The sequence below is a fragment of the Elephas maximus genome, chromosome 9 (assembly GCF_024166365.1).
Source record: "Elephas maximus indicus isolate mEleMax1 chromosome 9, mEleMax1 primary haplotype, whole genome shotgun sequence".
Taxonomy (NCBI): domain Eukaryota; kingdom Metazoa; phylum Chordata; class Mammalia; order Proboscidea; family Elephantidae; genus Elephas; species Elephas maximus.
Window position 1 is genome coordinate 51,380,313 of NC_064827.1, and position 27,085 is coordinate 51,407,397.

The window sequence follows — 27,085 nt, forward strand, 5'->3', positions numbered from 1 at the left end:
TGAAAAATTGATGTAATGTCCCTTGGCTTTTTTGTGCATAAAACTAGTAGATTGGATTAGATGGACATTGGGTTCTTCCAATTGTAAAATGTAATCATTCTAGTTTCGGCATTGGATTTATCACAAGATTTAGTGATTAGAAAATATCATTAAATTTAAACCAGACTTCCCATTTATTATCCTATACACGACTCCCAGATATCTGAAGCAACATCTTTGGGTAACAATTTTTTTTTTCCTAAATATTGAGTATATAAATGCTTGTTGAGTAGGTGAAAAATAAATTCCTAAATTCAGCGACTTCATAGCTTAGTGCTTAAGAGTTGAAAATGAAAACAAGGGCAGATAGATAGCTTTTTGCCTCCGACGCTGGCATTTCTGACTTGCTAGGTTAGCAAACTGAGCACATGCTGAGTAAAAATGAATTGAGAGTGACTGATTAATACCTTCCATGGCAAATGGCTTCCCCACAGTTAGAAGTTTGCAGTCAGCATCTATTGACACTTCATAATCCAGAAGGGCTTTGTCCATGATGAAGGCGTCCAGTTTCTCTGGATCATTCCTATATTTAAGACCGAGAGAAGAAAAGCAAAAAATGATTCATTAATGAGCAGGAAGTGCTAAGGCTGACAGCTGGCTTTGTTTTAGGGGACAGAAACCTGGAAACTAAGGGCTGCACAGGCTAGCTAGCTGCTGACTCAGCCTTCTTGGCACCTTGCTGAGCTGTTGAGTGCAGACCAGCAGAAACAGACACTCTAATATGTGAGTCTTTCCAGCAGGATTATTTACCTGTCCCTTTCATTACTTTAGAGGTGCCCCTGGGTGGCATAAATGGTTTGGGCTTGCCTTCTAACCGAAAGGTTGGTAGTTTGAACCCACCCAGTGGTGCTGCGGAAGAAAGATTTGGTGATCCGCCTCCAAAAAGATTACAGGCAAGAAAGTCTTGACTCAGTCTACTCTGGAACACATGGGGTTGCCATGAGTCAGAATCAACTTGATGGCAATGGGTTTGGTTTTTTGGTTCATTACTTTAAATCCCGTAAGAAAGTCACAGTTACTCTGAAGTAAATGAGGTATATAGAGAAGTCTCATTTCATTTATATTTACTGAGCGACTTGTTTGTGGTAAGCATTTTATTCAGTGTTTTACACACATTTTATCACTAAGTAATCATAACTACCATGAGGTCAGCAATATTATCCCCTTTTAAAAGATGAGGAAATTGAAGCTCAGAGAGTCCAAGTAACTTGATTCAGGTTGTATAGCTAGCAAGTGCTAGAGGCAGGTGGTCTCATCAATCAGCATGTGGAAATCCTTATTTATTTCGGTTATTATCAATACCATGTTCATCAGAGGTCAGGCATTATTTCATGTTTAGGAGTAGATATAAAGGAAATCAAAACAAGAGATCTAGAACTCCTGGGGAAAAGGGAGTTGCTGTCTCTTTAAAGTCCGTAGGCTAGCATTTAATAAATGGAAGAGGAAGCTTATATAATAGATCTCAGTGACCTGATTTATTAATGTGCAGTATCTCTAGAGATTTATGTTTCATTCCCATCCCAGCAGGCAGCTCAGGCAGGAATCATTTAAAGAATGTGTCCCTGAACTTTATCAGTGAATGGGCAGTGGGCTGGGCCTTGGGCATCCTTCATGAAAGTCTCTCCAATTTTTGAACATAGATGCAGGGGTGGTCCACAGGAAGTAGAAGTCTCAGCATGGGCTGGGCTCCCACTTACAGAGAGGGCAAGCAGGGAGATGTTTAAAACAGAATTGTCCAAAGTGATGAGATAACTCTTGTTTTTAGCCACCTCAAATTCTTTTTGGAAAGGCTTTCTAATGCTGTCTAAGGGTTGTCCAAACAGCTCTGCAAAGAGAACAACTCTCCTCTTTCCACTTTGGCTCAGTTTTCCTCTCTTAGAGCCAGGAATGAAGCTATTAAAATTCACCACAGAGGAGTGGCCTCTAAACTCAGAGGAGAACATGGCTAGGGTCCATCAGAAATTAAAAAGGCATCTCTAGACACCTGTAGGAGCATCATCAGGCAGGATGCACATCTTTACATAAATGACTGTCTGGACTACACATGGGCACGTAGTAAGTAGGTCAGCTTCCCTTTTAGGTTCCAGTGGCTGTTACTTCCTCTTTCCACTCTTCTGGGAAGCGAACTAGTTAATCCAAAATGCATCCACTTTCCAGGGATATTGGTTTTAAGGTAGGATGAGGTTTGTGCTTAACTTTAACCAAAATGAAAACACCTCCAAGCTCCACATAGTGGGAAGCTTCAGAAAGGTTTGGGGATTTTACTTGTTTCCTAGGAGCTGCTGCTGAGAAGCCATAATGGAATCCTGGCAATAAAATGCAAATTGAGCTGAAAGACATTCTCTAATCAAAGTTTTACTGCTATTGTCGTGGAATGTGCCTTGGGAACCACATAGTAGACAGTTATCATTTTCCAATACTCCACAAATATTTGTGGGAGCAATATGACAGTAGAAAAAATTTGGGATTCCGTTTGGTTTTGATAACCAGTAATTCCTGAGGTCCAATCTCACTGGTATCCTTAAATAACTACTCTGATTTCGGACTGCAAAGTGCAGTTAGCAGTGACAGGTCTGTACTGCAAAGGAAGGTAAGGAGCAATCAGCTTGCAGGCTCGAGTGTGACGAAGTCATTGATGAGGAACTGGTGGGTGTGACCCAGGGATAAGCAGCCTCTAGACTGAATGAATTACCCTGTAGTTGGCAGGGCATCCAGTTGTTTCTGCCATTATAGAACACGCTCTGTTCCTCTTTGAGAATTCATTTAAAAATACATATACCACAGATAATAGTCATATATTAAAATATTAAAAGAAATGAACACTTTAATAAGGATTGACTTACTGGACAACTCTCATTCCAGAAATGTGGGCACTAAGGGAATAGAATGAAGCCCCAGGAAATTCTGATGGGAGAGGAAAGGGACAGGTATAACACAGAGGAATCTGCCTTGTACAGGAGACTGCAGGGTTGTGCCCTGCAAGTCAGGGCTCTGGGATATCAGGAGGTAACATAAGGCCTGTGGCTGTTCGGTGCCACTGTGGTGGCTAAGAACAAAGGTAGCGACTAGGGCAAAAGTGGATAGGAGGCCCAGAGAGCAGGGAGAGTGCATTAATGATAAGCTCTGCCTATGTTCCAATTTCACCTTGATCAGTGAGTCACTTGGGAGGTTGTTAAAATGCAAATTCAGATGTAGTAGGTCTAGGATGGAACCTGAGAGTCTGCATTTCTAGAAAGCTCCCAGGTGCTACTGATGCTGCTGGAACATGACTACTCTTTGAACAGTAAGGACCCAGTCTTCTATTATGGTTCCTAGACCAGCCTGCAGCAGTTGTTGGATTACAGGGACATGGTTCTAGTCCTGAATCTGCCATTTGCTAGTTGTATTACCATGGACAAGTCACCGCTCTTGGACCTCAGCCTGTCTCTCTGCACCTAGCTCTGTAACGATCATGTCTCTCTTGGCTAGGGCAGGGGCAACTCTTGGCATGGGGCCTTCTCAGGTGATGCCTCCAGAATAAATAAATGCACTGACTGGAGTGGCGCTCCCGACTGGAGTGGTAGTTCATCTCACCATTTCATACTTCCAGCAGAGCCCAGTTTGCCAGCCTTTGCTTTCTAGGGGGGAGCCATTCTATCTCTGATATTCTCTCTCTCAGGCATGAACTGGCTGGAAGGAGAGAATGCAGAAGAGGAGCTGGGAGGCAAAGGAGCCCTAAACTCAATATCAGAAAGGGAATTTAATGTTTTTATGTTCTTCCAAAATTAAAAGTGCCATTTAATAGTACTTGAACATCATATATAACTTTCCAAATCTGGGAGCACAAGGCTTTCTCTCTAGGCTCTAGTTAAAAGTCCATAAAATTGTTTAAGGGGCCTATTACTGGAGCTCTTGAGAAACAAACCCCTTATGTTCCATGAAATTATTTATTTCCTCTTCTTAAAAAAGAATTTGAAACAGCAGATCCTGCTGTCCATTGGAAAAGTTACTTTGGCTGATCATGGACAAGCCAGCTTCTTGATGCTGCACAATTCCAGGGACTGGCAGTTTGAATGTCATTGTCATTGTCCCGATGCCTTCAGGCAAGAGGGGGGGACTGCTCATCCCCATGCAGTGGTGCTTATTGGGAGCCACGCATTCCCTTCTCCCAGGCAGACTCCATCAGCAAACCCATAGCTGCACGTCCTCCTTTGCATTCAGCTGAATTACGGGCTCTGATAGTCTGCTATGGCAATGTGATTGCTCCTGATTGCTTCTCATAAATTCTGATGAGAAGGATGCAGGCATGGGAATCATTGCTTTCCGTTTCCTTTCTAAGGAAATCTCTAAGATAAATTTCATTTCCTTATGACAAGCAGAGGCATTCAGTAGGCTCAGAAATTCTCTGTGAAGGAAGAGTTGCTCTGAGACACTTTATTCTCTGGCCACATTCCCCGAGTATTTGATCATTTCGACACCATCATTTTCCCAAGCGATGTCAAGCCAACATTTGCCTTCCCCAACATCTGCTACACTAACGACCCCACTGACTCTTTGGGCAAAGCTACTGCCAACTTGGGACTATGCAGGTAACTAGTGATCTAGGTCACATAATTCAGTGCACACTCTTCTGCATGGTTTCCTGGGTCTCACACAGTGGGAGATACTAGTGAATACACAGTGGGTATGTTTAACATTAAAAAAAAATTTTTTTTCTTTTTTTATGTTTAGCTGTTAATTTCAAAGTCCAGCAAAAACTATGTCAGTAGCTAAATGATTTCTCTTCATGAGAACTTTTTGGACCCAGGAGATTGACACTCACTTCAGATTCTCTACTCCATGAGGGGTGGTTGGTACATTGTACCTTCTCATATACTCATGCATCTCTGGGAAACTTTGCCTCACGTAATCTTCAGCACTGCTTTCCCGGACAGTTCCAAAGCGGAAACCTTGGGAGGGATGATGGAGCTGTCACGGAAAAAAAGAAATGCCTTTAATATAAATTATTCCTAGAACTGTTTTCAGAAATTCCCTTTTCATCACTGTTTGGAATCTAATAATAACTTAAAATTTAAATCACACAGACACAGGCATAACCATGCACATAGAAATGTGTAGACGGACATAGGTACATGTGCTCTCACACTCCAGCTTTCTCATCAGTAACTGCTCTGTCTTCAGATGCAAACAACAGACAAAATATACAGGTCAATCTTCTGCTTTATATTAAAAACCTATCAGGATTCTTTAGAAACTGTCCAATTTGGCATGTGGAATTAGTCTTGTCATTGTACAGTACACAGCACACAAAGTATACAATCAAGATAATAAATTATCTTATTTAATAAATTGGAACAACACAAAGCCGTGTTAAAACCTTGCATCCAGAGATTACAATTCATATGACTCAACAGTGGATCCATCTCTTTTATGCTTATCTGTCTAAATGCTATATTGCATTTTAAGTTTGTGGATTTATTTTTGTTTTTATTATGAAACGACCTGTTACCTTAAAGTAACTGTACTCTAAAATGCTGGTTCATGCTGCATATTTACTCAAATGCAATGGTATGTAATATAATTCGGGGCAACTGAGGAGAGGCGCAGCAGGGTAGACCTAGTAATGTCATAGGTCTCCAGGATGCAAGACCTACAGTGAGGAGAAGTAGTATGTTTGGAGCTGTGCAAGGACGTTCTGTCACTAAGAATAATAAAGATATATCACATGAAACATCATTTTCCATGAAAGTTGCAGAGAAGAGTTGATATGGAATTTAAAATGCGAAGTATTTCAAATGTAAGCATGAACTGAGATTGGGCCGTATTATGAAAATAGTCAAATATCCTATAGTCAGCAGTATTTTAGTAGAGATTGTACTTTTCCACAGAGGCCCTGGGTGGTAGAAATGGCTAATGCACTCAGCTACTAACTGAAAGGTTAGAAGTGGAGTTGGACATTGAAAATCCTACAGGGCACAGTTTTACTCATCCTGACACTTGTAACACACACTGACACACATTCCATTAAGTCAGAACCGACTCGACAGCAATTGGAGGTACTTCTCCACAGTTGTTACAGTGAAGTCTGTCTGCTTTTCTGTTATGCTTCATATTTTAGCATTGATTCAGACCTGAAGCTCTGGGGCTGGAATCCATGAATGTTGGCAAAATTTCTTGTAAAAATGTGTTGGTAATTTTCTTCCATGGAGGGAGATAATACAGAGTTTTTTTTTTAATAATTAGATTTTCAAGTTGTTTACAACTCAAAAAATTTAAGATATCACTGGATATGGTAACAATACGGCAATAGTTAAAAAACCATGGTTCATCTTTATAGAATGCTGTGCAAGGTATAAATCATGTTTGTGAAGCTTATTTAATAAAATGAGGCAAATGACTATATGACAAATGGTAAAAAAGCTTTTGTATGGTTTAATCCAAATCAAATATGTATAAAAACCAAACCCAGTGCTGTCAAGTCAATTCCAACTCACAGTAACCCTACAGGACAGAGTAGAACTGCCCCACAGAGTTTCCAAGGAGCACCTGGCAGATTCGAACTGCCGACCCTTTGGCTAGTAGCTGTAGCACTTAACCACTGTGATCATACATCATCATATATATATGATCACACACACACTTTGGAAGAAAATATATCAAGGCTTTAACAATGTTTGTCCCTTTGTTGGTGAAATTGCAGGTATATTTATTTGTTTACTTATTCATTCATTCATTTTTGGATCATCTGTAGAAACATGCATCATGTTTATAAGTAGAAAAAACTTTGTTTTAAAATCACCAAAATAAACCACTCATTCATTCAATATTTATTGAGTGTCTACTATTGTACACTCTCAATAGGTATTGGGGCCACAGAGATAAATACCTGCAATCACTGCCCTAAAAGAGCTCACCATCTGGCTGTTCATGGTATTCCTTTGGATATCCCACTACTCAGTAGGTGATATGGCCTTCCCTTGTGTTTAATGTAAGTGTTCCATGCAGTGAACTCATTCTAAAGATTTATAACAATTTAATCTTAGTGAAACATCAACAATAACAATAGCTAACACTTATTGAGCACTCTGGTTTAATCCTCATAACAGCTTCATGAGGAGGACACTGTCTTAGTCATCTAGTGCTGTTGTAACAGAAATACCACAAGTGGATGGCTTTAACAAAGAGAAATTTATTTTCTCACGGTAAAGTAGGCTAAAAGTCCAAATTCAGGGTGTTAGCTCCAGGGGACAGCTTTCTCTCTCTCTGTCTTCAAACTTCCCCTGTTCCAGGAGCTTCTCAGGTGCAGGACCCCAGGTCCAAAGGACGCACTCTGCTCCTGGTGCTGCTTTCTTGGTGGTATGTAGTCCCCACTCTCTGCTTCTTTCTCTTTCCTTTTATCTCTTGAGAGATAAAATGTGGTGCAGGCCACATCCCAGGGAAACTCCCTTTACCTTGGGTCAGGGAGATGACCTGGGTAAGGGTGGTGTTACAATCCCACCCTAATCCTCTCGACATAAATTACAATCACAAAATGGAGGAGAACCACACAATACTGGCCTAACCAAGTTGAGACACACATTTTTGGGGGGACTTAATTCAATCCATGACAGACACTATTATTTTCTTTTTAAAGATAAGTAACTCAAGCTTAGATTAGTGAAGTTAACTGGCCAAGGAGCGCCTGGTGGATTCAAACTGCCGACATTTTGGTTAGCGGCCATAGCACTTAACCACTATGCCACCAGGGTTTCCAACTGGCCATAACAAAAAAAACCAAACCCACTGCCATCGAGTTGATTCTGACTCATAGCAACCCTACAGGATGGAGTAGAACTGCCCGATAGAGTTTCCAAGGAGCGCCTGGCAGATTCGAACTGCCGACCTCTTGGTTAGCAGCCATAGCACTTAACCACTATGCCACCAGGGTGACCATTAACTAAAATACTTTTGTTTTACGTCTCAAAAGAATCCCTTTCAGAAGTCCATCTCCCTCCATTATGCTGTGACAATATTTTATGGCCTGCTAACTTTTTTTTTTTTTTTAACTACTTCTAGGCAAACTCTGCCTTTCTGGACCTCATTTTTTTCTGTTAAGCACGTCAGTACATCCCTCCTTCCCAAAGCATTGGAAAGGGTGGGAGACCAGCAGAACCAGGCTCACATTCCAGTAGAGGACTGGCCCTTTGTCTTTTCTATGCCTTTCGCCCATCTGCTTCTATGTCTGCCTCACAGAGCTCTAATACCTGTGAAAGAAACGGTTTTAAGGCTTTGAGAATAGAATGTTCCTCCAAACATAAATAACCAGACTCCATGAGAGGAAGCATTTTCTTAGCCTGACAGTGACTCTACTCCAACTTAGATATGTTTTACAAACACTGTTACCTCTGCAGTCCAAGCCACCACCATCTCTGCTCTCCCCATACTCCCTCTTTCCCCCTCCAATCCACTCAGAGTAATCTTCTTAGAACTGATTTCTGATCATATCATTCACTTGCTTAACACTCAGCAATGGCACTACATTGTCCTTGATAAAGTCCAAACTCCACACGTGGCATCTAAGGTTCAGCATGGTCTTTCTCTTGCCTTCTTCTCTTCAACCTCCCCTTTTCCCTCTTCCAGCCTTTTCAAGCTTTAGTCAGTTCTCTCAGTTCTTCCAACATGTCTTACTTTTTGCTTGCTCAGAGCTCTTGAACATAGTCTTCATTCCACCTGGAATCCTCTTTGGCCTCCCCTCTGCCTCTTCTTTGTCTAGCTAACCCTTAAGTGGTACTTCCTCAGGGAAGCCTTCACTGACCCCTAGACTGGTTCAGGCCATCTGTAACACCTTCCCATTGTACCCTGTAGTTTCACAAAGCGCTGATAACACTAGTAATTAGCTGTTCAACGTCTGCCTTCCTGCTAGATTATGAGTTCCATGAGGGCAGGGCCCATGTCCAAATCCATTATGTGTGCATAATTCCTCATCAAATGTCAATTATTATTGTCATCATGCAAGAAACACAGTGTTTGGTATGTGACAGATGCTCAATAAATGTTGGTGGAATAAACAAATCATTATCAACACAAAATTCCCTTAGGTTAGATACGTTACAGATTTGATACTTTTGTTCATACATCATGTTGTCTTTCTTTCCCCTTAAAAATTATTTTTTCCTGTAATTGTTAGCTAAATGCTTTCAAGACAATATATCCTTTTTTTTTTATTTCTGGAAAACAACAACGGGCTACTCAGCAGTCACAGAGTAACAGAATCAGAAGAGGGATCTAAGAAGCTATGGATGCAACCTGATGGACCAGCATAATCTGTTCTGCGTGTCCATGTGGTGTGTAATTCAAACAGCCAGGGATGTCGGAAAGCCGACACCAAGGAGGGAGGAAAAAAAGTATACAAAGAACTAAAGCATTTGAGCTGCATTACAACCATCACTAGGAAGTCCCACAGAGAGAAGCATTTCTTTAAAGTTTCAGCTAAATTACCAGCTCTTCCAATTCTGTTTATATTTGTGTCAACCTCTTGAGCCCTTGGGGAAATATCTAAGGTTAAATTATCTATTTGTATGTGAATTGTTCAGTATAAATGGAATACTGAACTCTACCCAGAGCATCTACACAGAGAATAATCAGACAGGAATTTCCCAGAAGGCAAGGAAGTGGCTCAAAACAAAATGGAAGCAAACTAAAAAGAAAAAAAAATCAAACAGCTATGTCCAAGGCAGACGTCATTTTAGATGAACAACCTGTTCCAATGCTGGGCACGTTCACTTAAGGTCTACATTTACACCCATCTGATATTGGTATTTAAATTATAGGTGGAATGTAGTCACTAGACCTGGCCTAATGTTCTTTGGTAGAAAGGGCCATTCTTAACTTGCCCAATGGAATAGTATATTCTAGGCATTAAAACCATAGTCTCTCTTCTGTGCCATGATTTTATCCATTTAAAACCTCTGGACTGTATAATATCAGGTGGTGTCAGGGCTCAAAGAGGTTATAAAAGTCATCTAGTCTAATTGTTTGCGGATTCTGAAATCCTTAACAGCAAGACTAAATGTACCACCTGGGGATTTCTTTAAAATATTGATTTGTATTCATTAGGTTTAGGTTGAGGCCCAAGATTCTGTATTTCTAAGAAGTTCCAAATGATGCCAATGCTGCTGGTCCATGGACCACACTTTGAAGAAGCCAAAAAAAAAAAAAAAAAAAACCAAACCCGTTGCTGTTGATTCCGGACTCATAGCAACCATGTAGGAGAGAGTAGAACTTCCCCATATGGTTTCCAAGGAGCAGCTGGTGGATTTGAACTGCTGACCTTTTGGTTAGTATCTGTAGCTCTTAACCACTAGGCCACCAAAGTTTCCATACACTTTGAATAAAAACCAAAAACCAAACCCAAGGCCATCGAGTCGATTCCGACTCATAAAAAAATAGTAAGGCTTTATTTACAATATCATTGTTAAGTGCCTGTTAAGCCTCTGCTAGCATGTTGCCATGGACAAGAAAATTACTCCTTAAACATACCTTCTATATATGAAGGGTGACTTTGTGAACCTGCCCAATGAACCTATTCCATTTGAATATATAGTGATAATAATAAGGAAATAATAGTTAATACTGTTGAGTATTTACTATATGTTAATACACTTAATTCTGAAATTGTTACTTTTATTATTTTTTATTGGAAACCTGGTCCAGAGAGATTTAGTACAGTTTCTAAGATCAGCAGAAATTGATAAATGCAAGATTAGAATCAGGTCTGTTTGGCTTGAATTTAGCACTCCATTCTGCCTTCCGAGGTGTGGACTTAAATCATTGTCCAAGTATTGGTGTTACCTTTAAATAATATATACCTCTTGGTACTACAATTTCAGAATTATTTGGGTTATTATAGATGCTAGAGATTGAATTATGTCCCCAAAAAGATAAGTTGAAGCCCTAATTCCTGGGCCTTCTGAATGTGACCTTATTTGAGCACAGGGTCTTTGCAGATGTAATTTGTTAACATGAGGTCATACTGATAGGGTGGACCCTCATTCCATACGATTAACGTCTCATCGAAGAGGAGAAAAGACACAGAGACAGATAGGTACAGAAGGAAGATAGCTGTACACAAGCAGAGGCAGAGATTGGAGCTATACTGCCACAAGCCAAGGAATACTTGGGACTACCAGAAGCTGGGGGAGACAAGGAAAGACCTTCCTCTAGAAACTTCAGAGCAGCATGGCTCTGCCAACACCTTAAACTCAGAGGTTTAGCCTCTGAACTCAGATTTTAGCCTCCAGAACAGTGTGACAATGCATGTCTGCATAGTTTGTGATAACTTATTATGGCAGCCCTAGGAAACTAATCCGATAGGTGTGGTTACATAATTTATACTGTAAACTAGGACACCTCTTTAAAAGAGGCTATATTGATAATTACATAGGGACAATAGGCACATACCAGACTGTTCCTGGCAAACTGGGGTGTAATAATTATTACTCATGCTCTGACCATCAGAATACTGAAAAATGAGGCTGGAAGCAATATTTCTGAGCCTGGCCCAACATTTAGCTAATGTGAATTGCTGAGTACATGTTATACAGCAATTCTTTTTTCCATTTTATTCCTGTTTTCTCCTACAGAAGCTACTTTCTTGGTTAAATTTGAGGACTTTACTGCCTCTTCCTTCGTTTTCAGTTTGAAACTCTCCGAGAGGCCAGTTAATTCTTAGCAACAGCATTCTTCTACATCTCATTTGATTTGTATGAGCTTTAGCTCAGATCCTTCTGCCAACCTGAATCATTGCATCAAATTCCTTGTATAGACTAGGGGTCGGCAAACTATGGCCCATGGGCCATATCCAGCCTGCCACTGGTTTTTAAAAATAAAGTTTTATTGAAACATAGCCACACTTGCTCATTTACATGTTGCTTACAGCTGCTTTTGCACTGCAACAGCAGAGTTGAATAGATGTGAAAGAGAATGTATCGTCTGCAAAGCCTAAAATATTTACTATCTGACTCTTTACAAAAATGTTTTCCGATCCCTGGTATAGACAATATTAATCTAACTAGCTCCCTGACTCCCAAATTTCAAAATTTTTCTCTTTATTCTAAAATCCCAGGAGGAGCCACCTTTGCAGGTAAATGAATAGAGGAAGGTTTGATAAGCTTCAGCAACCTTCTTGCCATTTCCCAGATTTAGGCTTTAGTATGATGACTTATAGGGTCGCTACGAGTCGAAATAGACTCGACGGCACTGGGTTTGGTGTTATGATGACATACCAAACATAAACCAACATAAAGAAAACAAAAATCCTCATAACTGGACCAATAAGCAACATCATGATAAAAGGAGAAAATATTAAAGTTGTCAAGGATTTCATTTCACTTGGATCCACAATCAAGACCCATGGAACCAGCAGTCAAGAAATCAGATGACATATCACAACTGGGCAAATCTGCAAAAGGCCTCTTTAAAGTGTTAAAAAGCAAAGATGTCACTTCGAAGACTAAGGTGCACCTGACCCAAGACAAGGTATTTTCAGTCACTTCATATGCATGTGAAAGCTGGACAATGAACAAGGAAGACTGAAGAATTGATTCATTTGAATTATGGTGTTGGCAAAGAATACTGAATATACCATGGACTGCCAGAAGAACAAACAAATCTGGCTTGGAAGAAGTATAGTCATAATGCTCTTTAGAGGATTGTGAGACTTTGTCTCATGTACTTTGGACATGTTATCCAGAGGGACCAGTCCCTGGAGAAGGACATCATGCTTGGTAAAGTAGAGGGTCAGTGAAAGAGAGGAAGACCCTCATCGAGATGGATCGACACAGTGGATGCAACGATGGGCTCAAGCGCAACAATGATTGTGAGGATGGCATGGGACTAGGCAGCATTTTATTCTGTTGTACACAGGGTCGCTATGAGTCAGAACCAACTCAATGACACCTAACAACAACAACATGATGACATAATCCATTGCAAGCTACACTGGGTGTTAATCCTCCAACTGGAGGCTCTAACTACTACAATCCTTTGTTTCTTTCTAGAATTTCTGTTACAAAAATGGAAGGCTCCAGTTAACACTGAAAGGTAGGCTCTAGTCACAAAATTTCAAATCGAAGCATTAGTATGATGCTTGGATTAATTTTAAATCCTGTCTCAGGAGCAGATGCTGTTGGAGCAGCCACCGTAGGCTGGTAACAGGCCAGAGGCACGCCTGCTCACCATAGCTGAATTGTATTTCCTCATCTCATCTTCGTTGTCACTTTCCTCCATTCTTCAGCCTTCTGATACAGGCTTTGCCTATCTGGCATCTCATCAAAGCTGGAGTTATTTATTATTTCTCTCATTCTTTTAATAATGGTAATTAAAAAAAATAAAGCTGCCATTGAGTTGGCTCCAACTCATGACAACTCCATGTGTGTCAGAGTAGAACTGCGCTCCATAGGGTTCTTGGTTGCTGATTTTTCTGAGGGGTCTCTGGGTGGACTTGAACTGCCAACCTTTTGGGTGCCTGCTGAGTGCATTAACTATCTGCACCACCCAGGGATTCCAGGGACTCCTAGCTTACCCCTATTGGGTGTCTCCTTCATTCCAGGCACTGTACAAAGATCTTAAGTTCATCACCTCATTAAATCCTCACAGCAACCTTTTGTGGTATGTACTATCATGATCCCCATTTTAAAGATTGGGAAACTGATGCTTGGAGCAGTTAAGCAACTTGCCCAAGGCCAAGCAACCAGAAAGAAGCAGATTAAAGAACTGAATCCAGAAACTAGAGAACTTGTACTATTAATTACTAGTTTATACTGCCTTCAGGAAAGGTTATTCCTGGAGAAACTAGAGATAACATAGGCATTCCTTAAGCCCAATGATTAATTTAATCCAAACAACTAGGCCAGCTTGCAGAAAAAAGACAAACAGCCCATTCCCTTTAGATTTTTAAACAACGTGTTTATCACAGCTATAGCAATACCAGCAACAACGGCAACATTTGAACCATGCTGTTTACAAAACCATTCATGTGTGTTATTCCATTCATAAGGCACAAACAGTCTGATGGCTTTTGTGTTCTATTCATAAAACGGAAATAAACAAGCTAGATGGATCAGCTAAACTCCCTAAACTAAGCCAGTTCATTCTGTCTCCCATGGGAGTCAACGCTGGTGCTCAATATACAGCCATAGTGGTTGCAGAGGGACTGAGCCCTGCTCCTTTTTCTCCCTTACCAGCACTACCAACTCTTCACACCCGTCTCTGCTGCCCAAACTGGTCAGCTTCATTTTTCTTTTTTCCACCATTCCTGGATCACAGGCCAGGGCTGGGGACTACCTTGAAGACGGAGTCAGAGTAGGGGGAGGCTATATAAAAAGGAAGTCCAGGCTAGAGGAAAGATGAGTAGCTGGAGGTGTTAGAGATCATTTAGTTCACTCATTTATTTTTATAGAGAAACAGATAGTTAAGAAAATAGTTACCATGTATTAAATACTCTTCATGTGTCAAACGTTGTATAAAATCTTAGCATGTTGTTGTTAGGTGCTGTGGAGTTGGTTCTGACTCATAGTGACCCTGTGTATAACAGAATGAAACACTGCCCAGTCCTGCGCCATCCTCACAATTGTTGCTATGCTTGAGCTCATCTTTGCAGCCACCGTGTGAATCCATCTCATTCAGGGTCTTCCTCTCTTTCTCTGACCCTCTACTTTACCAAGGATGATATCCTTCTCAAGGGACTGGTAATATGTAAACCTCAGAGTGAATTATATAATTTAAATGTCGTAACACTCTTGTTGTTGTTGTTGTGTGCCATCAATTAGATTCTGACTCATAGCTACCCTATAGGACAAAGTTGAATTTCCTGTAGTGTTTCCTAGGCTGCAATCTTTACAGGAGCAGATCACCAAGTCTATTCTTCCACAGAGCAGCTGGTGGGTTTGAACCACTGACCTTTCAGTTTGCAGCTGAGTGCTTAACCATTGCACCACCAGGGCTCCTTATAATAATGCTATGAAGTACTTATTATCATCTTCATTGTTCACATGAGAAACTAAGGCTTAAGTTTAACTAACTTGTCTAAGGTAACTCAGCCAATAGGCAGTACAGTGAGCAGGGACAGATTAACCAGGAAGCAAGGTACATATCCGGTTACATTAAGCAAGTTATGCACTAGATTTACTTGTGTTGTAATACAGTGCACAATTTCACATGGCTTTGAAAGATCAAATACATGATGAAATTATGCATTACAGATTAGTAAGTAAGCACAAGTAAGCCCTTGAATATCTTGTTTATTGGGTAATCTGTCCCTTACAGTGTGGACTTTAATTCTGAACTTGGTCAGTGGTTTTGTATCTAACCATTACACTGTACTACCTCCTGATCTATACAATAAGATTTACACCCATAATGAGAAAAGTGAGTTCAGAACTTGCTCCACGTCACACAAATAGTGCAAAAGTAAGTTTAAAAAACCCTAACTTGGGATAATAACAAATATAACCTATCACCAAATGGCTATGGCTGGTAAAAATAATTATTCTTTATTCCTTTTTTTATAATCCTGCATTGAACAACACTTCTCTATCTACTACTAATGATACCAGAAGGTTCCAGTCTTTAATTCTTTCTCTAAGGTATAATTTCTGAATTAAACTTGTGAATCAACATCCATGAAATGGTACTGCAGTACTCCTTTAATGTGCCTTGGGCAATCCTGGGTATTTTTCGGTCTCATTTATAGTGATACAAGGGTAGCGCCTATTGTGAAGTCTCTAAGGGAAGCATCTGGCCTTTAGACACTATAAAGACCAGAGCAAAGCGTTATAGGATTCCTGCAAAGAAATCATTACTATTCTGCTACAAGTTTTCTACCTCTTTGTTTTTCGTTCTTCCCTTTCTTTCATCCAAGTCATTTTGTTTTGCTTCTTCACTGACCCTGGTGTCAATTTCTTATTCTATTCATCTGAACAGTCTGTTTTTATTTATTTATTTTTTTGTTCACTGAGTGCCTATCAACTGTGTTATTGAAAATCCCCTCCCAGTCCCATTTGATGCTGAGCAATCTTGAGTGGAGCTAAGTCCATTTCCATCTCGCATGTCAGATTAATTATCTGATTACTAGTGCTACCAACACTACTGGTACTTCCAAACAAGGAAGCATGGATTAAGAATCCTAGGGCTTTTGTAATCAGCTGGGTGGTTTAAAACACAGAGTTATTGTCTCACAGTTTGGAGTCTAAAAGTCCTAAATCAAGATTTCAGTAGGCCCATGCTCCCTCCAAAGACTCTAGGGAAGAATCTTTCCTTGCCTTTTCCTAGCTTCTGATGGTCGCCGGCAATCCTTGGTGTTCCTTGGCTTGTGGCAGCCTAACTCCCACCTCTGTCTCCATTGTGACATGTTGCTCTTCTGTCTGTGTCCAAATTTCCTTCTTCTTGTAAGGATACCAGTTCATCACTCATATTAGACCGAGGGCCCACCCTAATCCAGTATGACCTCATCTTAACTTGACTAATTATATCTGCAAAGACTCAAATAAGGTCACATTCTGAGGTTCTGGAAAGGATTTGCATTTTGGGGGCATGCTCTTCAACCTAGTACAAGTAATCATGGTAGGAATGATGATGATGATATAGCTCACCACGTGCCATGCACTACATAAATGCTTTAGACATATCAATTTTTCTAATCCTTGACCTATGAAGCTGGTGCTATTATCATACTAATTTTATACATGAGAATCCTGAGGGACAGGGCAAGCAGCCAATTAACTGGTCTAAGTTTATGGAGCCAATAAATGTCAGAGCTGGGCAGGAAGTGTGGCTCTAATGCTTATACTCTTGACCACTACACTAAACAGTATAAAAGTTTTTGGCTTTACCAGCTATTCCCTTAATTGCTGTGAGACTCAGCTTCCTTATCTCCAAAATGGGTAATTGAAAGAGTTCTGCCACTACAGTACATGTAGTCCAACAGCCCACCGTGGGAGTTTAATGAATCCCTAACAATCCGTTACTACCAGTCCCTGTCGTATACGGTGCTGATTATATGCACGGCCCTCCAGATTCATCATTTAATTTCAGCCTTGTACAACCCTATGAGATAGGTACTGTTATGAACTGTAGTTCATGGATCAGGAAAATGAAGCTTGTAGACATGAAATCACTTTCCCCAGCAGCCCGTGCAGTGGAATCAGTTGATCATACGTACACACTTATGTGCTAACTCTAGAACCCAACTACCACGGAACATATTATCTTACATGGGATTTTCAAAGGTAATTATGACCCTAATGCAATTACTCTGGAATCATAATCCCTTTTAAGGTGCGATGCCGTAATTCAGAAAAGGATAGTGATAATAACAGCATAGCGTGAAGAATATAATCAACGTCACTGAATTATACACGTAAAAATTGTTGAAATGGCAAATGTTTTGTTATGTATATAGCACCAAAAAAAAAAAAAAGGAGGTGATTCCACTGTAAGTGGCAGAACTGGGGCTTGAACCAGGTCAGCTGAAGCCAGAACTGATGCTATAGAGCCTCTTTTGGAAAGAAGGTGAGATTCCTTTAAGCCCATGGCATCCGAATAACCTGGCTTTTTGTTGATATAATTAACTTGCTATCCAGCCAAACTTCAAGGTGAAAAATGGCCTGTGGACTGTGGAACTCAAACTTCTCACTTGAGTCATTGCCCATCACCAGCAGAGTACTGGACCCTGCAGGCTGAGCAGGCAGTAAGGTCCCTGCTGAACCGACACTCAGCAATTCCTGGCTGATTAAATGCAGATAAATGAAAGAAGCTATAAATTTACCTTCCATCCAGGGATGTAAGCCTCTTGGCACAACTCTACTCAAATCTTTGTGGCATGGAAACTTGTTTTAATGCCAGTTTATATTTAATTACAAAACTCAGAAGAATTAAGTATTCAAGCATGTCCAACTTGGCTTTCATTCAAGGTGGGTTGGGTGCAGAAGTACCAGCAGGAGGTTTAGCTAGGAGGACAGTGACCCCAAGGAAACCATCCTCTTAGAGTGGTTAGGAAGGCAAAACAGAAAGACAAGCATAAAGCCTGAATGGCATTAAGGAAAGAAATTCTCCCCTTTCATCTTATTTTTCATTTAGGTTAGCCCTTGGGGATGCTCTGAGCTGTGTCTAACAATTTCGTTTGTCACGGCTGAATAATCCGTCTTTGCTCTGGGGTGATTCAGCCATCATGAGGGAGGGGATCTTAAAGGTTTAGGTACCTATTCTGAATAATCGTGTGAAGGAGGGAGACGCCCCTCCTCTGTCTCCCTCTTTTCCAGGGAAGCCTGACTAAAGCATTGCTCCCAGCCTTTGCACCTGAGACCATCTCCCAGTTGATGACTGAGCTCATGTTTGCTTATCTGTCTTTTCTGTTCATCACATTTGCTCCTGGTAAATGAAGAGGAGTAGCACAGCTAAAGCAGCATTTTGCTTTGTGAGCCAAGCATCAGAGGGCAGCAGTCAGCTGAGGAAAAAAGGCACTTTCTTTCTCCTTCTTTTGCAAATTTGAAAAAATTTTCACGCAGCATTAAAACAATGCAGTGATTCATAAAATTTGCAGTTGAGAAAAACGAGGATCAGTAAGATTAAGCAACTTAGCCAAGATTAGACAGGTAAGTGAAGCTACGTCATAAATACATTTAACATACTGAACTTGTGTGCTGCTTCTGGGACCTAATCTGAATATAAGTTCTGACTCCAGTACCTCAAATAATCCTCACAGTAAACAAACTAGGAACATGAAATTAGGAGTTTATAATTCATAAGCAGAAACTGGTTAGGTGTAACTGGAAGAGAAGATCGACTCCATGAACTCTCTAATGACTAATTAGTAGCAGTAGATACCTAGTGTCTGATGAATGAATGTACCATTAATGTTAACCAAACTCAGCCTTACACATAGCGACTCTATAGGGCAGGGTAGAACTGCCCCAGTGGGTTTCCAAGGGTGTAAATCTTTATAGAAGCAGACTGCCACATCTTTCTCTGGCAGAGTGGCTGGTAGCTTCCAATCGCCGATCTTTCAGTTAGCAGCCAAGCGCTTAACCACTGAGCCATCAGGCTCACTGATCATATAAAGAAAAAACAAGAGTTGACTCAGAACCTGAAAATCCACGATCTTAATTACTTTACATTGAGTTTAAAACCCACAAGTTCTAAAACAAGTTAAATGCATCTTGTTGGTTTTAAAAAAGTAAATGTAAGTGGTTAGCAATTCATTTGATTGTTTTAAAATTACCATCTGTTAAAACTGGTATACACTGAAACATAACCAAATGTTTTTAAGTAGAAAAATGGATTTAAAAATTTTGCTTATCTATTAAATCCTAAACCAACTCCTCCTCCTCTTTTTTTCTTTTTTTATTCATGTTCTGACTAACAATTTGCAGATAAGCTGGCTCATTTGCAAAAAGGCCATTTCTGCCTGGAATTACAAACTGTTAGGCCTAAAGTGATGTTTGAAGCATGTAGTTCAAAATCCCTAATTTACAGATGAAGAAACCAGAGTTGACCAAGGTTAAATGACATTCAAGGCCAAAGACTTGAACTTTGGCAAGATTAGGACCAGAACCTAGTTTCTTAGACTTTTGAAATTACATAAGTCATATAAATGAAGTGTGAATACATAGATGTTTAAGGGATAGAAATTGAACAGAAATAACACTGAGTGTCTGGATCGACGTTTGAACTGTTGAAAAGGGAATGATGGAAAACAACTAGTCTAACTTTTTGAAGTTTTCAAAAACATACTTATTTAATGCCACAAGTAATACATACATGAATCTGTCCTCACTGTAAAAATAAAACAGAAGTTTTATAACATTAAATATTATGTTTTATCGTTCCTAACTCTACTGCCTTCCCCAGAAGTAGCTGTTGTTGATATATTAGCTGTTAACGTGAGCATTCTTGAGCCCCTCTCTCCCTACACCCTCCATTTTTGGGGGACAGTTTCATATTTAGATACCCTTTTATTGATTACAGCCTGGAAAATGTACTAGCCTTGTTTGAGGCTATTATATTACCTAAAAAACATGAAATATGAATTCAAGTTTTAAAGTATGGCTGGCTGATGTGCAAACCACATTTGTTACTTGTTTATTTTCAGCTAAAGAAATTCAAAAACACCTTCTGTACATTTCCTCCCAACAGCCCTGAGATATCAGAAGGGATGAATTGTTGTGTTCTCCATTTATAGAAAAGGAAACCAAACCCTATAGAGACTAAATGGGTGCAGTCGATTGAGTACATTAATGGCTCCAATTCTTCACCCCTCTTTGATTCACAACTTTTGCCATCTCATTTTGTCTTCCCTCTCCACCTCTGGGCCTGGCCACATGACTTGTTTGGTCCCTGGAATGGTAGCAGACATCATGCAAAGAGAGTCTTAGAAAAGTGCTTGTGCTGTGGCCCTCTACCATCACCCTGAGAAGGACACGACTGGACTAGTTGCAAGAGGGTGAGATCAAGGTTACATGTAGAGGAGAGCCACATCATCCAGCATATTGTCAAGGCCACCCTAGATCAGACAACAGCCAGCTGATCCCCAGATATATAAGTGAGCCTAGTCCAGGTTAGGTGCGCCCTACAAACTCACTAGCTACATAAATGCTACTTGCTGCATGCCAACTGAAGTTTTGTGGTTATTATGTAGTATTACTGTGCAACAGTATAAATGATACACGATAACAATTATAAGCAAGGATCCAGAAATTGAACCAAGATCTTCTGTCTCTAAGCCCAGTGCTTATGTCATTTGGCCCAATCCAGCCATTTCGCATTTGCACATGCAATCACCTCTGCCTGTAATTTCCATTTCCCTTTGTCCCCTGGGGAAAAAACTACTCTACCTTAAAACACCAGAATATGTAGTCTATCCTTTTAGAAGCCTTTTCTGATCTTCCCAAGAGTTAACTATCCTTCTGTTTGCCACATCTCCCTTTTACATGTTTTTATTATTTCACTAATCACAGAGTAGTATGATAAGTTATTTACTTGTGTGCATTTCTCAAAGGAACACGAATTTCTCTGAACTTTCTCAGAACCCATTGCAGTGGCTCACTAATGTATTTGGAATGATATTAATTGGTGGAAAGAAGAACATGGAAAAAGAATAATTTCTTGCTGAAAGGTTTCAAGCATATTTTTGACTTGGTTTAACTGCCAACATAGGATTTTGGTTGATAGGTTCAAGAACAAAGAATACATGAATCATTACATATATATTATGTACTAGTAGATAATTCCTACAAATAACAAAGAACCTTACTCTTACAGTAAAAGGAAAAATAGATTATCATAGATATTGGTAAATTAAATAAGAGAAGGAAATAAATGGTATGAGATAAAAACCAGGCATGGGATGCCACTTTTGGTAGGATGGTCACCAATACTGACATCCTGCCTTAATCTTACTGGATACTCAGTGGTGAGCAAATTTCCTTTCCTGATTTTACTGAAGTATTTTAATCTTAACTTCATCATGCCATTTATGAGGACAAGAATTGTATGCAATGTCCTTTGTATCTTCCACAGCCTCTAGGCACAGAGAATAACTCGCTGGTTGACTTATTGAAGAACAAGGGACACAATAAGTTCATTTTGTGTGTGTGTGTGTGTGTATGTGTATTTGTGTGTGTGTATGTGCTTGTGTGTTACCTCCTTCCCACAGGTATTAAAATTTATGCTACTTCCATAGAGGGTTATTATAAGTCTGTAAGTTCTCCAAATAAATTTCATATTCCTTGGTAATACTTCTGGGCTTCTTCTGAGATTTCCCATTTATAAAAGGCCAGAGGCATTATTTTAAGGATGTATGTCAAAGCATAAATCCTGAATGCCGTGAGTTTTGGCTATAATTCTTCCTGAAGAAGTCAAGAATGTGTTTTGTCTTGGCGTATTGCCAGAGGTATGAGAAAAGTTAACTACAGCGTGTCCTCAGCCCTTATATTTGATATAATCTGTTCTTCTTCATTCATTTGCTCATCTACAACTCTTCAATTAAGGGCAAGTAGGGAATCTACATTCAACAAATAATTACAGAGCTTCGACACATGTCAGCCACTGTGTTTGGTGATTTTATCTCCTTATTGTCTCAGGAAAGTGCTCTGAGTGGGTATATTCATTTCTATTTCTCAGATGAGGAGTCTGACGCTCAGAGAGTTTAGGTAACTTTCCCAGGATCACACAACCCAGTTAAGCAGTAGAGACAAGACTCAAACCCAAGTTTTCTGACTTGAAATTAAGATTTAGAGATCTTTAATTTATTCAGCAAATGTTTATCAAGTGCCTATAGTAGCCAAGCTTTATACTAGGTTCTAAAAATACAAAGGTGATCAAAATAGCATGGGACCATTCTTATGAGATGTTTTCCGTGATGCCCCATGAACCTATGCAGAAGAGAGAACATAGAAAAGGAAAGAACAGTAGGTTCAAGGCACTCTGTGTAGTAGTTTGTTTAGAAGAACAACTTTTGCATTAAATTACCAGGACAGCCATTAATTCCCAAAGTTCTCCTTTCATGATAGGCACTGTCCGCCTATGATGGAGCTGTCCTTCCAAGCGTTGACCAGGAATCTCAGGCAATACGTAAGCCCTGGCAATGCTGCAGGTTTGATAGGGGCGGTGATTTCCATACAGTTCCCAACCTCCTTGGACCAGGGACTCCTCCTTGGGTAGTTCTCACATTTTCCTTCAGGGCAAACTAGTCGACATGTCTTTTATGAGCTTGATTTCCTATCAGCATTGAGTTTTTATGTATTCAGAGTTTCCTCTAATATGCATAATTGCTGAAAGAAAAAGGCTGTAGAGTAGTCATGAATTATGGCTTTTAGGGGAATGAACATTGCAGTTAATGTTGCAAGACAGCTTCTATTAGAATCCTCTGTTTTCCCATCCTTGTGAGTTTTTGGGGGGTGGGCAGGGGAAGGAAGAAATTTTCCTTTGAGCTAAAAATTTCCATGACTTGACTCAGTCCAAGGTGATTTTCAAAAATGAAACATTTGCACAAATGTCTACATTTATTTTTGAGTTATTGTATTTGGAAAATGCTATTCATTTTTACTCCAAGTACTATTAACACATAAAGACTCCAGGTACAATGGCTATTAAAACTTCAGTCATCATAGGCCACTTGTCTTGGGAATGACATCTGAGTAAGATTTTAGAAGAATTATAATTCCCAAAGGTTAGATTTTTTTCTTTTTATAACTATACTAAGGCATTTAGTCCAAAAATCGTTAAAATATTTCATTATTTTCATAGTTTCTTTGTAATGTTTGGATAGCACACAGCTTTCCAGAGAGGAAATACATGTTTAGGTTACTTGTATTATTTTTGAATTTATTATGGACTCAACAGTGGCAAAAACATCCAAAAAATTATTTCTTGACTTTTTGAGAAAGCAAGCTTGTAAATTTTTAGTTTAAGACTGCCTCTTTGAAATGGCACATTAGTGAGAATTTTTCTAAAAATGCTGTTTGTTAGTGAAGCCTACTTTTTGGGAACAAAACTATTAAGAATTACCATCATAAAATCAAAACCAACCATTCCTGTATCTAAGGATCTCTATATAGAACTTGTGTCATGTATTCCAACAAGTGTTTAGTGCTATTGGTTTGTGCCTCTAATTTGTTTTCTCTTTCCACCTGTTATTGATGTGCTTTCATATTCTGAAACATAATCTTTCTTGTGTCTATTTTCCAAATATGATTTTAGCTAATTTAATTATGTTTAACTATGGTAAAACTCAGAAGAAGCCCTGGTGTAGCAGTGGTTAAGCACCTGGCTACTAACTGAAAGGCTGGCTGTTTGGATCCACTAGCTGGTCTGAGGGAGAAAGATGTGGCAGTCTGCTTCGGTAAAGATTAAAAGTACAACCTTGGAAATGCTATAGGGCAGTTCTACTCTGTCATATAAGGTTGCTAGCTATGAGTCAGAATCAATTCGATGGCAATGGGTTTTTTAATGCTAAAACTTTACAGTGTACATAACTACCAAGCTGAGAAAAGACATGTATACTGTAAAATGTGATACAAATGTAAGCTGCTGTCATCACTGAAAGTAATATTGTTTAATAGTTTGAAATAATATTGAAATATTATTAAGAGATGACTTGTATGGTCAGTAACTTTGGGCTTTTTCCATTTGGTGGTTGCCATGGATTGAATTATGTCCTCCCAAAAATGTGTGTATCAATTTGGCTGGGCCCAGTATTGTGTGATTTTCCTATATGTTGTAAATCCTGCCTCTATGATGTTAATGAGGGAGGATGGGTGGCAGTTGTGTTAGTGAGGCAGGACTCAATCTATAAGACGGGATTGTGTCTTGAGACAATCTCCTGAGATATAAAAGAAAGAAGCAAGCAGAGAGACATGGAGGCCTCACACCACCAAGAAAGAAGTGCTGGGAGCAGAGCACGTCCTTTAGGCTCAGGGTTTCAACGCAGAGAAGCTCCTAGTCTGGGGGAAGATTGATGAGAAGGCCGACAGAGAGGGAAAGACTTCCACTGGAGCTGACACCCTAAATTTGGACTTTTAGCCTACTTGACCTTGAGAAAATAAACTTCTCTTTGTTAAAGCCATCCACTGTGGTATTTCTGCTACAGCAGTGCTAGATAATTAAGACAGTGGTGATCTTTATATTCTCCTCCAAAATGAATTACATCTTTACCAGGTAAATGTTTCACATTGAATAACCTTTTGGTCTCTTTTAGAATCCTGTGCCTATTGTTCCATTCTATATAGTATTTTATGATCTTATCTGATCTTGTCATTCTAATTAGTTACTCTTTTAATATTATCTTGATAGTCTTGGAATCTTAAATTATGCTTCTTTTTTGTAACTGGAGCTGAGACATTTTATATGGCTTGGTTTTTTTCTCATTGCAAACTTTGTTCTGGTGCACACATACATACATACATATATATAACATATACATGTATAAGTATATATTATATGTATAAGATAATACATACATGGAAATACACATATCTTCTTAATGTCCAGATTGCATTATTTTACTCATTCTTTTCTGGCTCTTTTCCACTTTTTCCTCTAGCTGTTCCTATCATTTAGAGGATGGCTGATGTTTGTGCTCTTTCTTCAAGGTCTCTTTCTCTCACTCTCTTTAGCTGCTTGCTAAGGATGAGCTTCCCTTCCATAATTCTGCTCACTTTCATAATTCTGATGCATCATTTAGAGCTCTGCTCTATGCTTACTTACACAAGGAGCCCTTCTCTGACTGCCCACACCCTCCCCAGCTGGTCAGGGTCTGGTGAATGAATTGGCATAGCATTCTGCTCATCATTACAGCACTTATCACATGGAATATTCATTTAGTCATTTAGTGCCTGATTCCCCCACAACAATGAAAACTCTTGAGCACAGGGTTAGAGATCTGACTTATCTGCTGTTGAAACCCCAGCCCTCATATTAGTGCCAGACATATAGTGATTTATACATATTATGGATGTTAATGAGTCTTCCTCCAATCCTGACGCCTCGTTCTTCTTCACATAGTCCAGCTTCTAGGATTATTTGCCCAGCATACAGATTGAATATAGTGAAAGGAAACAACCCTGATGCACACCTTTTCTGATTTTAAATCACGCAGTGTCCCCTTTTCTGTTTGAATGACTGCTTCTTGGTTTATGTACAGGTTCTGCATGATAACTGTTAAGTGTTCTGGAATTTCCATTCTTTGCAATGTTATCCATTATTTGTGATGATCCACACAGTCGAATGCCTTTGCAGAGTCAATAAAACACAAGTAAACATCTTTCTGGTATTCTTACTTTCAGCCAAGATCCATCTGACATCAGCAATGATATACCTCATTTCACATCCTCTCCTGAATCCAGCTTGAATTTCTGGCAGTTCCCTGTTGATGTACTGCTGCAACCATTTTTGAATTATCTTCAGCAAAATTTTATCTGTATGTGATATTAATGACATTATTCAATAATTTCCACGTTCCATTGAATCACCTTTCTTTGGAAAGGGCATGTATATGGATCTCTTCCAGTTGGTTGGCCAAATAGCTGTTCCAAATTTCTTGACATAGATGAATGAGCGCTTCCAGTGTTGTATCCACTTGTTGAAACATCTCAATTGGTATTGTATCAGTTCCTGGATCCTTGTTTTTCACCAATGCCTTCAGTGTAGCTTGGACTTCTTCCTTCAGTACCATAGGTGCTTGATCATATGCTACCTCCTGAAATGACTGAATACCCACCAATTCTTTTCGGTACAGTGACTATGTATTCCTTCCATCTTCTTTTGATGCTTCCTGCATTGTTCAACATTTTGCCCATAAATTCCTTCAATATTGACATGAATAGACACTTAACCAAAGAAGATATTCAGGTGGTTAAAAAACATATGAAGAAATGGACCATAACTACCACAGCATCCACCAGACTGAGTCCAGTACAACTAGATGGTGCCTGGCTACCACCACCAACCACTCTGACAGGGATCACAATAGAGGGTCCTGGACAGAGCTGGAGAAAAATGAGAACAAAATTCTAACTCACAAAAAAAGACCAGACTTACTGGCCTGACAGAGACTGGAGAAACCCCAAAAGTATGGCCCCTGGACACCCTTTTAGCTCAGTAATGAAGTCACTCCTGAGGTTCACTGTTTAGCCAAAGATTAGACAGGCCCGTAAAACAAAATGAGACTAAATGGGCACACCAGCCCAGTGGCAAGGACTAGAAGGCAGGAGGGGACAAGAAAGATGATAACAGTGAACCCAAGGTCGAGAAGAGAGAGTGTTAATATGTCATTGGGTTGGTAAACAATGTCACAAAACAACATGTGTACCAATTGTTTAATGAGAAGCTAGCTTGTTTGTTTTATAAACCTTCACCTAAAATGAAAAAAATAAAAAAAATATGAAGAGATGCTTGTGATCATTGGGCACTGCCAAAAACCAAACCAAACCTGTTGCCGTTGAGTTGATTCTGACTCATAGTGACCCCATTAGAGAGATGCAAATCAAGACTACAATGAGATATGATCTCATCTCAGCAATAATGGCACTCATCA

General features: G+C 39.6%; 1 protein-coding gene across 1 annotated transcript in view; it reads right to left on the bottom strand.

The window, feature by feature from the left end:
• Positions 1-27,085, bottom strand: part of GRIN3A (glutamate ionotropic receptor NMDA type subunit 3A) — a 206,772-nt gene that overhangs the window by 61,112 nt on the left and 118,575 nt on the right. The window contains exons 4-5 of the mRNA XM_049896140.1: positions 4,841-4,986; positions 447-562 (exon numbers count right to left, since the gene is read on the bottom strand). Of these exons, the coding sequence (XP_049752097.1) occupies positions 447-562; positions 4,841-4,986 (262 nt within the window). The remainder of the gene's footprint in view (positions 1-446; positions 563-4,840; positions 4,987-27,085) is intronic.